The sequence below is a fragment of the Coturnix japonica genome, chromosome 1, assembly GCF_054131305.1.
Source record: "Coturnix japonica strain WE chromosome 1, WE-NBRP24, whole genome shotgun sequence".
Taxonomy (NCBI): domain Eukaryota; kingdom Metazoa; phylum Chordata; class Aves; order Galliformes; family Phasianidae; genus Coturnix; species Coturnix japonica.
The window spans coordinates 105,569,718-105,584,463 of NC_140663.1; the positions used below are offsets into that span (position 1 = coordinate 105,569,718).

At 37.2% G+C, this 14,746-nt stretch overlaps 1 protein-coding gene across 42 annotated transcripts in view; it reads left to right on the top strand.

The window, feature by feature from the left end:
* The window catches only part of DMD (dystrophin), a 1,121,556-nt gene that overhangs the window by 999,240 nt on the left and 107,570 nt on the right, over positions 1–14,746 (top strand). For all 42 annotated transcript variants that reach the window (XM_085549559.1, XM_085549432.1, XM_085549489.1 and 39 more), the window contains 2 exons: positions 2,309–2,387; positions 12,734–12,794. In XM_085549559.1, coding sequence (XP_085405685.1) covers positions 2,309–2,387; positions 12,734–12,794 — 140 coding nt within the window. The remainder of the gene's footprint in view (positions 1–2,308; positions 2,388–12,733; positions 12,795–14,746) is intronic.

The following is a 14,746-nucleotide window of genomic DNA, read 5'->3' on the forward strand; positions in this document are numbered from 1 at the left end:
CATCAGTGAGAAGAGACCAACCCCACTCTCACTGCAATCACCTTGCAGGTATTTGAAGAGGTCTCCCCTCAGCCTCCTTTTGCCCAGACTAAACAGCCCCAGTTCCTTCAGTCTCTTCTTGCTGGGCATATTCTCCAAGCCCTTCACAAGCCTTGTTGCCCTTCCTTAGACCTGCTCCAGCACCTCAGTATTCTTTCTATACTGAGGTGCCCCAAACTGAACACAGTACATGAGGTGAGGCCACCAGTGCTGAGTACAGAGGCAGGATGACTTTCCTAGTCCTGCTCACCACACCATTCCTGATACAAGCCAGGATGCCTTTGGCCTTCTTGGCCACTTGGGCACACTGCTGGCTCACATTCAGCCAACTGTCCATCTGTACATGCTTTTATTTTATGTATTTTCTTCCTAGTCTGTATTGCAATGGCATTTCTGGATTAGAAAAATATTTCATATTTCATATAGTTTATGCTTTTGTAGTAAGTTAATGAAATTGATTGCCAGAAGCAATCATATCACCGTTGTCTATCTTTTTCCTGACTTCACTTTGTTGGATCTAAATAGTAAATTCAATGTGAACTGAAGCCCAAAGACAGCTACCATACATACCAGTACCTGTCATGGTACATCACTAAGTGATGAAGCACTGCCTCACAGAACATCTGCCCATGCAATTACTCTAGATTTGAGTTGTCATCAGCCCAACTGTTTCACAGGTTATCCAGAGTTCAACATTTTCCTAGTCTTACTTTTCCTCTCACTAGAAATCATCAGTATTGAAAAGAATAAGCAGAGAACTTATCCTACACATGCCCACCCTGAAATATAAATATTCCATTTTGAACAATTCTGCATTCAGGAACACAAAAGAATAAGAACCAGTGGCCTGTAAGAGTGGAAGACAAAGTAATACACTTGTAGTTGAATTATGGATGGAGGTGCTGGTAAACACACACACAAAAAAACAAACTGATTCTATGCATCTGAAGCCAGAGAAGGAAAGGAGGCATGGAAGTGGAGAAAGCAGCAGGAAAAGCATCTAAAAAATAGCTTAAGGAAGGAGGAGAACTTTTTGTCATAGTGCTGGTTTTGAAACTGCAAGAAAAAGAAGTCTTACTGGTAAATTTCTGTGGTGTCTACAGAAAGAAGATGTGAGAATCTGGAGATTATTTGGTAAACAGAGACATTCATATAAAACAATAAGTCAATCCTGACATTATTTTTCCCTTCTAATGGGATCGCACCTAGTTATTGTAGAACTGTTCCTGCTTCTAACAACCAAAAAATTCCTGGAAGTTTAAAATGTGGATTGCTTATTACTCATGCACACTGTTTCATGGTTATGCATCTCACAATCAGGAAAATACAAAGAAACAGACCAGTCACCTTCTCCTGCTTTACTAGCTTTGGTAAGATGTTTGCTCATGGGCCATGTTTAGGTGAATGTGCTCCTTACCAGCTTCTTTATTTAAAACATTTCTGAAATATAATGTCATTAATTTTTATTATTTTACCTTGATTTATCTAATCCCATAGTTAGACTTAATTTAATTGATAGTGGCCTTTTAGCATATAGTCTTTAATGCCTCTGGTAGATATCATCAGTGTATTGTGCGATCTTAGGGCAACCACATGCTCTTGGCTACTTGCTTCATGCTTAACTGCACTGTGAAGATTAAACCAATCTTAAAAGTAGTGTCTCTGTTTCTACTCAGTCCAGCAACCTGACTCTAAACACTAGGGATAACATGTTCTTGAAAGAACATCTTCCAAGGAAAAAAGGATCAAGGGGATAAAAAAAATCAATTAAAAAAAAAATAGAGAAATGTTTGCACCCAGATGTGATTTGTCTACCCTCAATTCAACATTCTTCTAAAATATGGCTGCTGTATCCACATTAAAACAGATTATTTTTCATGAGGTGATTTAAAGCATGTACCCTCAAAAAGTTCTCCTACTAGGTCCAGTAGAAGTATTAACATAGAGAAAGGTTTCTGACTTCAGTAATGGCAGTCAATGGTCAAATTCTTTTCAAGCGCAAATAGTCAGGCAAATTTGCTGTATCTCTATTTATCAGCCTGTTCATTTTTAACTTGTTCCAGCATCGATTTAAGTTAGGGAGAAAAACCTCTTTTGACCTCCTTTCTTTTGAAAAAGACACATTAAATCCCAGTTAATCCCTGATTGTTGCAGGAGCCTTCTTAATTTTAAACAGAATGTTCTCTAATGAAAAAAGTATCTGACTATAATTGCTACTTGTTACTTCTTTGCAGAAAGTCATGGGTTTTTTCTTCTTCTCTCTTCACAGGTGGCCATTGATGAGCGCATCAGGCAACTGCACGAAGCTCACAGGGATTTTGGCCCTACTTCCCAGCATTTTCTTACCAGTGAGTAATTTTCCATTTTTCTTGCTCAGCTTGCACACTCAACTAATTGTAGTAGTGTGCCAACTATAGTTGCTCTGAGTTTCTATTTTAGACCATATTCAAATGTTTTTTTTTCTTTTTTTTATTGCTTTAAATAAGTTCATATAATCCACAGTGAAAGGAAAATGACTGCTAGTATCAGGTCTATTTGCCCATACATTTGTTGTTACCAACCTCTTCTTCATTGTTTGAAGATTCCCTTTTAGGACTAATGAAATAAAAAGATACAAATAAATAAATAAATATATACATATAAAGAGTTTCTGATGATTGTAACCCAGAAAGGATTAAAAAGAGTGAGAGAGAAAGTAATAATCAAATTTGCTTTATTTGTTCAGGTTCAGAAGTATTCTGGTCCAAAAAGGGACAAAATAAGGCAGGCAAGAAAAATATTTTTCTATGGGCTTTGTAGGATTTTATCACTTAGCAGAATAGTAAGAGGATCAAAACCATAGTTAGAAAGTTGGCAGAAGGTTTGCAGTTAAGTAAACATTTACAACTCTGCATAAAATCTAAGTGCCATTAGTTTTGCCAGCAACATTCCCACTCCACCTCCATATGCACTCTTTCATCAAGGATGTTTTGAAGTATGCTGAAAGGCAACTTGAAACACCTTCAAAGCTCTAAGGCAGCAACTAATATGAAGCTTTTCAAAGAACATGTCTTTTCTATTGTACTTCAATTAAAGAAAGTAAACAGTGAAACTTTATTTAAGAGATTATATCAGCAGAACAGAACACAGTCACGGGATAATGGCTCCTCCGTGCAGAGGGACGAGCTATCTAGACATCAAAAAATGGATGCTGCTATTATCGTACAGCTACATTCACACTGGGGAAGAGGACAAACTTTTCTACGGCTGATACTGCATTGTAATTTTAATTGGTTAAACATTTTTCCACCAGCCAAAGCAAGAAAGGCAATGGAGAAAAATAAGAGACAGTGACAGTGGGGTGAATGGCAAATTTTAAACAAGAGTATCTTGTGCCATAGAAGCACAATGGAGGCTCACAGTGGTTCAGCCTTGCATTATTTTTCTTAAATTTATTTTATATATAAATAAATTTATTTTGTATGTAAATATATATATTTTTTTTCTGCATGAGATGATGAGTCTGGGAAGAAATAAGACCAATTTCTTTAATTTCTTTAATTTTTAAAATTTCTTTAATTTCTTTAATTTCCTTTAATTTTTCAAAATTAATTTTTATTAATTTTTAATCTCTGGTAATTAGTAATTTGCCCAGTGTGCGTAACTGCAAGTCAGATTTGCCAGAATGGAATGTGTGAGGGTTGCAGGTGTGTGACGTGAATGCAATATGTAAAGAGATACTTTTTTATTATTTTATATACAGTTTGTTCCTGGGGAAGGAATATTCCTCAGAAATGAAAAATGTGGTGTACATTACCCAAGACTGTTGCAATTTGCAAGAGAATAGAATGATCTGAACTATGCTATCATACCAAACATCACAGAATTGTTTTCTGTGCCATTGCTGAGTGCAGCTTGGCAACTTGCATGACATATACCACTTTGCTGATAATGCTGATGAATCCAAAATTGCTCTAACCAGGGCCAGCAGACAATGGAAATCGTTCTGGTCACTTGTTGCCACTTGAGGATTGCTTTAGGAAATAGAGCCAGGGGAAAGCATGCTGGCCTAGGAAGCAGATAAATTACTGAGGGGGAAAAAGCTAACTAAATAAATAAATAGATAAATAAATAAATAAATAAAAGGCATATACATCCTGAGTATTTATTTGCTTGTTTTTCTCTGTCTTAGCTGTTTGAGGAAACATGCAGATACATATTCATAGATGTACCTGAAAAAGTTAGGAGCTTGTAATCATGGAATCGTAGAATGGTTAATGTTGGAAGAGACCTTTAAGATCATCTAGTTCCAGCCACCCTGCTATAGGCAAGGACACCTCCCACTAGACCAGGCTGTTCAAAGCCCCATCCAGTCTGGGCTTGAAATGCTGAAAGTATCCACCAAATGCTTCCCAAGTGTATGTGTTCAGTCACTGAAAAACACTAGTGCATCTGTGGGCCTCATGTTTCATAAGAATCAAATCCCCAAAGCATAAGGTTCTGCAGAATCATGCATTATTACCATACTCAAGGGAAGTATGCTTTTACATGCTTTCCAGATAACTCTTCTACATCCCTGCACTGACAGAAGCAGATCTGTTGAAGAAGTAGCTTTTTAAGAGAGGGAGTACCATGGTCTTTGCCATCTGGCATTAGTCTTATTTCTGCATCGGTGCTTTTGGAAATTGCCGCAAGTTGTACCAGACCAGGTTTAGATTAGATATAAGGAAAAACTTTTTTCTCTCAGAGAGTGGTCAGGCACTGGAATGGCTGCCCAGGGAGGTGGTGGAGTTGCCGTCCCTCGCAGTGTTCAAGAGGCGTCTGGATGAGGAGCTACAAGAGATGGTTTAGTGGCTTGTGGTAGCAGTGGCAATGGGAGGACAGTTGGACTAGGTGATCTTGCAGGTCCTTTCCAACCTTGTGATTCTGTGATTCTATGGCTGTTGAAAACATAGCACAGAAGTAGTGGGGAGTTGTACAGGGACCTACTTATCATATCCTATGCAGGCAAGGAATTGAGCAGTAGTTGCCATTTCTACAGCCTGTTCTGTGAGCTTTCCTTTAACTTTTCCTTATCACTCTGCTAGCATGTGGCCCTGCCCCTTTCCAGGCCTCACACACATTTTTGCTGGACTCTCTCACCTCAGGTCTCTCTCTTCCAATCTGTCCCTCATGCTTCCCCAGCTCATCTTGTGCTCTACCAGTTTCCTCAGAGTCCCAGCTCTTCCCCAAGTATTCTTGACTGAGGCTCTCAGAATTAGCAGGAATAGTTGTTAAGATATAGCTGGTAAATGTACTACGTCTGCAAGACATATCATGAATTCACAGTTTGTAGGCTTGGAAGGTTTTGCTGTTTAATTAGAGTGATCTAAATCAGGATATGGGGAGAAAAAAAAAAAAAAAGAAAAAAAAATCTTTTTCCTATTAAAGAGAAACTGGTAAATATTTAGCAAAGTCATTTAAATAAAAAAAAAATAAATCTGTGATTCCTTCATGGATGGTGATGCTTAATTTGGAAGCTATATACAGGAACTGAAGCATGAAAAAGAATACTTGAAATCCTACTTTTTGTTCGCATTTCAACAGAATGACAACTCGAGAGTTTTTACTTACCCTTCTGGAATAATTTTACTTTTCTGACTACTCCTTTATTTGTGTCTGCAATGCTGCCACTGGCAAAGAATGAGATTCATTGTTTCTTGTTGGAGAACCCACTTATATTATCAGAACAACATGTTTTAGAGATGCAGTAAGTAAGAGGTATGATTAATAACAGATTGCTTTTAATATCATTTCCCATGCTAGCCAGCCTTCCATCAGTCCCTTTTGCAATGTGGTAGCTCACTCATGTGGATCATTTGTGAGCACTAAAAAATAGAAGATATTACATCTTTTAAAGGCATAAGCAAGCTTCATAATTTACTTCCAGTGTGAGACCAGCTGCTAGCATATGCAGTGTGTCAATGAATGGCTCCATGAACAGTGCTTGGATATAACTGGTAGGTAGCTCTGACCTCAACTAGCAAATTCCAGTTGCTGCTTGTGCTTCCCAGGCACTTTCAGGCTTCCAAGCAGTAAAAGCATTGCCTTCAATGTGAAGTGAAGCAGCCATAGCAGCTTTCTTTCAGAAACAGAAAGGCTGGGAAAGGTGGAACCAACAGTTTGCATGACAAGCTAGTGATTGAAATGCCCATGAAGTTGTTGGTTTTTTGTTTAGAAGTGAAAAATATGACCGAAGTAGTGGGCTGTATAGCCTAGGATTCTGCTTCTCTGAATACACTCAGAGCTCCTGGGGTTCAGATCTCTATTTTTCTCTTCCATCTGGGCCTTTGTTTAATTTTTCTGTTATTTAGGCCGCTCTCTTTAGAAATCTTGGATTTCTCCAAGTGCTTTCTGAGGACTTAGAGACCTGTGCAAAGCAAAGATGAGTGAAGCTCTCTCTTGCACAGGAGACATGTCTGTAAAATGGCAAGTCCTGCCAATTAAGAGATCTGACTCTAAAAATGACAGGGTTCCAGGACTCTTAAGAGATTTTACTCATTCACCTGAGAGATCATTTTCCAGTGTGAACAGCAGTATCTTTGTCTTTTATTTCTCATTGCATACATTATCATACATTGTCTTCGAGATACCATTTCTTACATGCAGACATCAAATACCGTGTCCATTCATCCATGTCTGTGGGATGTATGGTTTCATACTTTTAGAAATCACAGTGAATACTTTGAATAGAAAATATTACCAAGGAATAATAAAAAGATGGAGGATAAGTAGTCTCAGAAGAATCAGCCTAACTCTGAGAACTCTCTGAAAGCACAGAGGTTTTGTAATAGCATTTGAATGTGGTCAAGTTAGGTGAAGAATTCTGGCTGCTTTTTTTTTCCTACTTTTGTCTAAATACAAAGTGACTGCATGTGCGTCTGCATTGAGAATTTGATTATTGACCATTTCTTATCTCCTGAGGTATATCTTACATGATCCAACATGCCTCTATAATTCGTTGGAATACGAATTTCTGAACAAAATGATAAAGTCAGTTCTCAAAAAACGATGTTCTCCCATTCTGTTCCCCTACAAGCACACATTTTTCCCTTGAAATTAATATCCTGTGTTTGTGATAAAAGTGCTTCCAAGAAAAAAGCACCATAAAATGGTAACTATGGGCAATTCATTCTAAATCTTTATTTGCTGTTTTTCGTTTGCCACCACTTCAAAATAGTGTGTTGTATTAATTGTAAAGCAATGTTTTGTTATCAGGAAAATTCCTGTCCTGTTTTTGATAGCATCCCCAGTAAGTTCTTTATTTTATTCTTGGTTAGTGGATAATTCTGTATGCTGAAAGAGTAAATAATCTGCAAGTAATCCAGTGTTATTCTTCGCTCTTAAATAAATATAAGACTCAAAAGATGGGTTGCCTTTTGTGCACTGAATGAAGTACTGTGTTACTAGGGCAAAATTTTCCCCACAACATACTTTTTCATATTTTTAAAGTATTATTGGATATGTGATTCCTAAAAGCAATTTTTATTTTATACCAACCATTTTAACTCTGATGCATTTAGCCATGTGTCCATGTTGTCATTAGTTGTAAGTTGTGTCAAGTTTAGAGCAGTCCTTTGGTCCTCAAATTCCTGGATTGTGGCACAACAAAGGTTTTCTGTCTTTATTTTTATCTATCAGAATTTTTCTAGTATATTTTGCTAAATTGAGTATTTAGCAAAGATTTATTTTTCTGTTTATCTGATTCCACTTGCAGAAAAGTCACCAACAATATGATGGGCCAGTTTTAAAGGTTTTACTTTTAACAGTACATGAGTGCAACAGCCACTGTTAAAAATACGAAGTATCTGTAACTTGGGATATGTGGATCAATGCAGACTATATTGCTCTGCTGTTATTTCATGCAGTATTTCTTTATTAAACAAGTAGATGCTTGTATTTTTGTCATTTTCAGTAGTGTGACATTTACAAAAGCAGAATTAGATTTTATATTTTGCATTAAAAGTGGCCTTTCAAAACTTCTGGATATACTGTTCATGATGTAAGGCATGCAGTATTTAGGTTGCATCATACAATGTCAACCCCCGGCTGAAGGTAGGGAATAAGTTGGCCACAAGGATTCCAGCAAGGAATATGGGATGGAAAGCCACTTTTATATCTCTTTTAAAACAAGTTAATGATGTCTCTGACTTCATGATGAATATTTTCACGACTAATAATCCCTTCTTCAAACTGATCAAATGCATTCAGAAAATAATGTATTCCTTATATGCCTGTGTGTGTCTTGCATCAACAGACAGTACTGCAGGCTTTTCAGGGATGTAAGGGGTGTTCGCTTGGATTTAAGAATTACAGAGCCCAAACTGAGAAGTAGCTGTCACTGAAATGCCTGGGAGTCATTCACGTGTGCCATACAGCAAGCTGGGACTTGGAGCAGAATAGACCCCATGCTGTGTAGCTTTTATGAAAGGCAGTTTTTGGCTGATGTTTCTTCCTTGTAACTTCTAAATTGCGCAGTCACTGTGTTCTGAGTTCAGTTTCTCAGCTATGTAGTGCAACAGCAGGCCTCAGTGCTATACAACGCAATCTGATTGTTTCCTTATTTCACTTGGCACAATAATAAATGCACACAATTTAGAAATCAATTCTCTATAAACCTGGAATAAAATAATATCTAACAGAAGTGTGCTGATGTTTGTTGCAAAGGATTTCAAGGAGTTCATAGATGATGCAAACCCTTGCATTATGCCATTGTCACATGGGGATACTTATTGGGCACACACCTCACAGTGTGTATCAAGAACTGATTATAGAGGAGAAACATTGATTTAGTGTATGCTCTCAGGAAGAGAAGCATAAGCTCTTTGAAGTCTGTAGAGTACAACAGTTTATCTTTTATAATGGTCTCATTTTAAGGTAATTGGGAAAGCGCTCGATGCATCTTCTTTGAAAGACTGAAGTACCTTAAACACACAAACTTCTGATTGTTAGAAGAGCAAAACCTCTGCAGACCCAAAGACTGTCTCATTGTTCTGTTGTTCCTGCCTGCCTTTATCTGAAGTTGCCAATTCCATAACTAGCTGCATTAAAAATAATAGGTATGAAAACACATTTTATGTGTAGAAATAAAACAAGCTCCTAGCTCTTTGATTGCATAAAGATAATAACCATGATCATCCCAGGTAGAAAAATAGCAGTCACACAGGTAGAGGTAAGCTGAGGAAGCAAATTATTAGTGTTAATAAAACATGAATGTAATTAAGCACTTTGCATTCCAGCTAGAGTGGTCACCAAGCAGGTAGTGCAGGTCTTGTCATTTGTGAACAAATGGAAGAGCTCCACTTTAAATATCATGAAAATTAAATGCATATATAATGAATTTAATCAATTCCTAAGAGAAAATAATTGTTAAGTTATACATAGTACTGCAGGGAGTATAGGTACTAGGGAGTGTGACTTCGTGGTTTCTGTGTTAAAATTGTTTCCCAGTGCTTGTAGCTCACAAGTGATGGCTAAGACTCAAAAGATTTTTCCTGTAATTAAAACTGAAAGTATAAAGTTGTGCCACTGTATGGTCAATAGAGGTGTGGGCTCATTGCTGAAGTAAAGTCTATTGTAATTTGTAACAGTGGGTATGCCTAATTAACTCTTTGAATAGCTTGAAGAATTATAGTTTACTGTTAATCAACATACATGCACTTTTTGTGATGTTTGTTGTGTTAAAGGGAAATATTAATCAGATTAGTTTTGCAACATAGGCAAATACAGAATTAAAGTATCATACTAGTTAGTATTTCATTCAGATTCCCACACAGGATAAAACATGGCTGATGTTCCTAGAGCCAGCATGTTACTGTTTCATTATGCATTCTGCAAACAAACGAAGTTGTAGGCTTACAACCAAGTGCCATGTTTACTTCTGCTGAGCAATAGGTGAAGGAAGTCTTAGAAATGAGCACACCAACAGGAAAAATAAAACTTATTAGGTAACCATTAAAGTAAATAACAATAAAATAAAGTATAGGGAAAATTACATTCACTCTTAAAATGTCTTGTAGCTTGTTATAATACTCAGTTTCAGTAGACATCATTGCAAGTAGCTGGGTGTATCGTAATGGATTCCTACGTTGTGAAAGCTAGAACAATAAAACACTTTTGAATTGCACACGGCAAAAAGGAAAATGTCTGCTTCTTGAGTGCACGGATACTACAGTGTCTTAGAGAAAAGTGTTAGCCAGCAAGTGTGTTTAGTTAGACAAGTAAAATACTTGTAACCAGGAATTACAGATACATGTCCATTACCTGTGCTAGCTTTGTAATGGGTACTAAACCCATACTGGTATGTAGCGATAAGAAACAACTGCTCTCAGCTTCTGGGCTTCTGCCAAAAATGAAATGATTATTCTCTCAGCATAGCTGTAAAAAGTACCGCATATTTTGTCAACTCAAATTCAGGCTGGAATTATCCAGGAAAGCAAAAGTGTATTATAGACAGCTTCACAGCAATCTCCTGAAGGAACACTCAATCCAATTATGCAGAACATCACAGAATTTCATTATTCCTAGAGCACTTAGTTCTCATGAAGGCAAGAATTTGTTCTTCTTTCAAAGTATCCAGAACACTATCATCATATGTAAGATTTTGTGATAAGTTATGACTGCTATGCTCTTACACAGATTAATTTAGGAACAACAGAAAAAGCACACCTTCCAAAAATATATGGCAATCTGTTATTTGGGTGTTTAATTAAAAAAAGAATAGAAAAGAAACTTAGAGTGGCAGAACTGCAGCTTGGCAATATTCACGTTGTTAGGAGAAAGTTATGTAAGAAATACAATGCACAGTGTACAAGCACGAATGTTTTACTATCTCTAATTGATGTGTGTATTTATGTATTGGCATTGGAAAATGTGCAGTGCTTTTGTATGTGTGGGTTATGTCACATCAATGGCATTAATGCACTCTTTTTCCATGGGAGCTGTCATTATAATTCATTCTGCATTGCTGATGCACTTCAAGAGCTATCTGTTTTCATGGTTCATGCCATTAAAATTTAATTTCTTCTTTCTTTCATAAAAAGTGCAGAACCATGTAAGAAATGGGAAAGCTGTACATTCAGCTGAGCTGCAGATGGTTTGTTGGGGGTTAAAGTCAATAACCACAGGACCTACTAACATGCTGCGGCAGGCGTTTCATAGGACGCCAATAAACTGAACTACAATCACCAAATTTGGATTTCTTTCAGACATATTCCTTCCTTGTCCTAGCTCCTCAGCATCATCTACAGTGCACACAAAAGCCACTGTCCCACTGCCCAGGTTGCACCCTGCTCCCTTCTTTCCAACGCATCTGAAATGGCTCCAGCTCACTTCATACTGCCTTGCTCCCAGTCCTCCTTCCAGTCCTCCTTCAGAATCCAAGTGCATTCACATTTACCAAAATATCAGAACTTCTCAGTGGAGCTACTTTTATAAGAAAGTCTCACATCTTTCCTCCAACTCCAGTCTGTCTGCAGGTGAGAAGAGTGAATTTCACTCTGCAGATTGACTCCTATGTGGCTAACAGTTCTGGTACAAATATACAAAGCGGTTCCTCTGATATGTAGGGACTTGTTGACTTTGTTAAGTACCTGCAGCTTGGGAGTGGCCTTATTGAAGTGAATGTTTTGAAGGAGAAAGAAAAAAACTGCTGAGTGCAGGAGATGATTTTTTCCTGAGTGAACAGCAGGGGTCACTAAAAAGAAGGATTGCACTGGGGAAAGTGAACAGTCTTTTTTAATTTTTTTCCAGCCAGATCTCTTTTCATGTAAAGAAATCACTCTATTGGAAAAGGAAATCCGTGGTCCTACATTTCTTGATCAATAAAAACCTCTTAATTAAACAAACAAAGAAAGAAGCAACCTAGCATTCAGACTGTGGCACAAATTATAAGAAGCTTCTAACAAAATCTAATTATTTAAAATTATTTTTCCAGCAATTTGTTCTATATATGACTTTGTTACAAAATATTTTCATTTTATTGTAAGTTGATGTTGACATTTAACACCGTGATAGCCAATAGTGAGTACTGTTATTTCCTCACTGTTTCTTGTGCCCACACTGTTATTTTCTTCATTACTTGTTCTTATTGGAAGTCAATAAAGCCCAGTTAGTCATGCGGAGAAATAAAAATGAAGTTGTTCTGCACTTAGAACAAGTCAACAGGAGAATAAACAAAATGCTCAGAGGGTATGTCAGCTTAGCTTCACTCAGCATGAAGTGTAAACAAGTATCTGACTTTGTTCTTAGATGGATGTAAGGAGCTGATCACACAAGAAAAGAAATTGAAGAAAACTCAGCCAAACACACATTGGCAGAAGGAAGCCTATAGAAGAGCACAGCAAAGAGATAGGTCGCTGGCTTTGCTTCATATCTACTCTTGAAGTTTAGTAGCCAAGGAGTTTTTTATATTTATCTTTGCAGCTGAATGAGTTCAATTTCACTCAGATTAGCCCAGAAATTTCAGAACAGTGGGTTAATCCTTCCGGCCTTCATGGGCAACTGAGCAAACAGACCAATATCAGCGTGGCCAAGTGTAAAATTGTAATTCTAGAGATTAACGTTGTCTTTCCTGTTTGCTTTGAACTTGACCCCCATGTTTCTCTTCTAGGTGTGTTTGTATGTATGCATGTACATGTGCAGCTGCTTATTTATTTGTTTCTTTATTGGTTAACAGCTTCTGTCCAAGGACCCTGGGAGAGGGCAATCTCGCCAAACAAAGTTCCCTATTACATCAAGTGAGTATAAAGAGTAATTCATTATAGCTATTTACATTATCCTGAACTGCTCCTATGTTGTCTATGTGGGAAGAAAAAATGAGGGAAATGTGCAGTAAATTTCACAGAATTATGCTAGTTATTTAAAAATACTGTAAGGTGCACTGATTTGTTTGTTGCTTACTTTTATGCCTCCATAAGTTACCTGCAAAAAAGGTAAAGCTTTGGGGTATCTGGATTACATTAGAGTTTGTTCCATTGCTCACTGAAGAACATACATGGCAGGTCTTGCCAAAGTAAAAAAAACAACAACAAAAATATCAGTGTTGCAGTTGTGGATGTGGTGCACTTTTTAATCTCACGATGCAAATACTTAATACAATTAATTCTTTTAAGGAGGGTGTTTAGCTGAATCTGTTGCTGAGGGACAAAATAGTCCCTATAAACTGTTCTTTCTGACCTTAGTTCCCACATTCAGACAGTTCGTTCTGTAATGTACATATACATAAAGAATGAGAGAAAACTTTAAAAACCCAACTGCATACAGCCCCGTTCTGCAGCAAATACAAAAGAACTTTGAATGCATTTCCCCTTCTGTCTTCAGTTGCTTATTATTTGCAGTATGTGCTTTGAACTATTTATGCATAGCTTCTGGAGGAAATGGGTGATGCAGTGTCCCATGACATGACTTGCCATTGCAGAGAGAGATGCCTGGGCAGTTCTTAAGTGTAAGCATGAGATATGTTTCATGCTGTTCTTCCCACCTCTTTATGTGCTACCAACACCCAGCAGCCATGGATAACTGTTCACTGTTCATGTTAAAATGATCATTGATGATTATTCCTTAGTAGTTTTTTGTGTCAAGTTTCCATTTCATCTTCTGTTCCAGGCTATTTACAAGTTCAAAGGAAAATATTTATTTTATTCACTTTAGAATATGTCTTTTTAGCCATGAGTTGTAGCACTATTTTAAATTCAGCTACAACTTTTATAAAAATACTTACTGTTGTTGAGATGAAAAATAAATTGGTCAAGTTTGAATGAGTCTTAGTTGTTACATCTATTCCCTGATCCAGCTGACCTCAGTCATTTTCATCTATTCTCATCACTCACATATCACGTCTCAAGACAACTACACAAACTCCCAGTTTTCTGTACCATTTTAGCTATTAAACTTAGTATATTCTTTTTCAGTTCTTTGAACTACTACTTCTCTATTGTGAATCCTCTAGCAGTTTCCATGAGGAAGGAGCAGATATGGGTAGCATTCTCTTAATGCTTATATAATTTTCTTTCTGTCATTAGTGTAAAAGAATGGTGATACACATTTTATTATTTTTCATTTTATGCTTTTCCCTCGGTGCTTAACTGTTTTATCTCATCATTTTCACATTTGCAATGATACAGCCTTTGTTAAGTCAGGCAGTACTTAATGTTAAAATCCTCAGCAGTGATATTTACTTACTGCTAGGTATGCTCAGGCTTTTCAATTTCCCTCGTTAAATTTTAATTTTTAAACAGCTGATTAATCTTTCCTCTAAGGCTATTATTTCAATAACTCCTTTGTAAGATTATTCACGCTGGTATTTTTTTCTCTAAATCGTATTGGTGTAGGCATCATTGCCATTACAAATATAATTATCAACAATGTACAGCCTGTTTCAGGTATTCTGAGTCTCTGTCATTTCGTAGTTTCTTGGCCTACTGTCAGCCTCATGAAAATTGCAACACAGTGGTGATGCATCAGCTGCTGTGTTCTTCCACTTTTTCATGTGGTTTGGTCCCAGTGGAAATGATGAGCCAGGACAGCAGATCAGCTTTACCCTATTCTTCCTCAATGTTCTGAGAAACCAAACTTCTGCATTCAAGGACAACAGAGGTATCTTGGCCTCCAGAATAGCAAGTGGACATAACTGCATAGAATGTCTGATGCTACTGAGGAAATAATCCCTCCCTTTTGACTCCGAATTAAA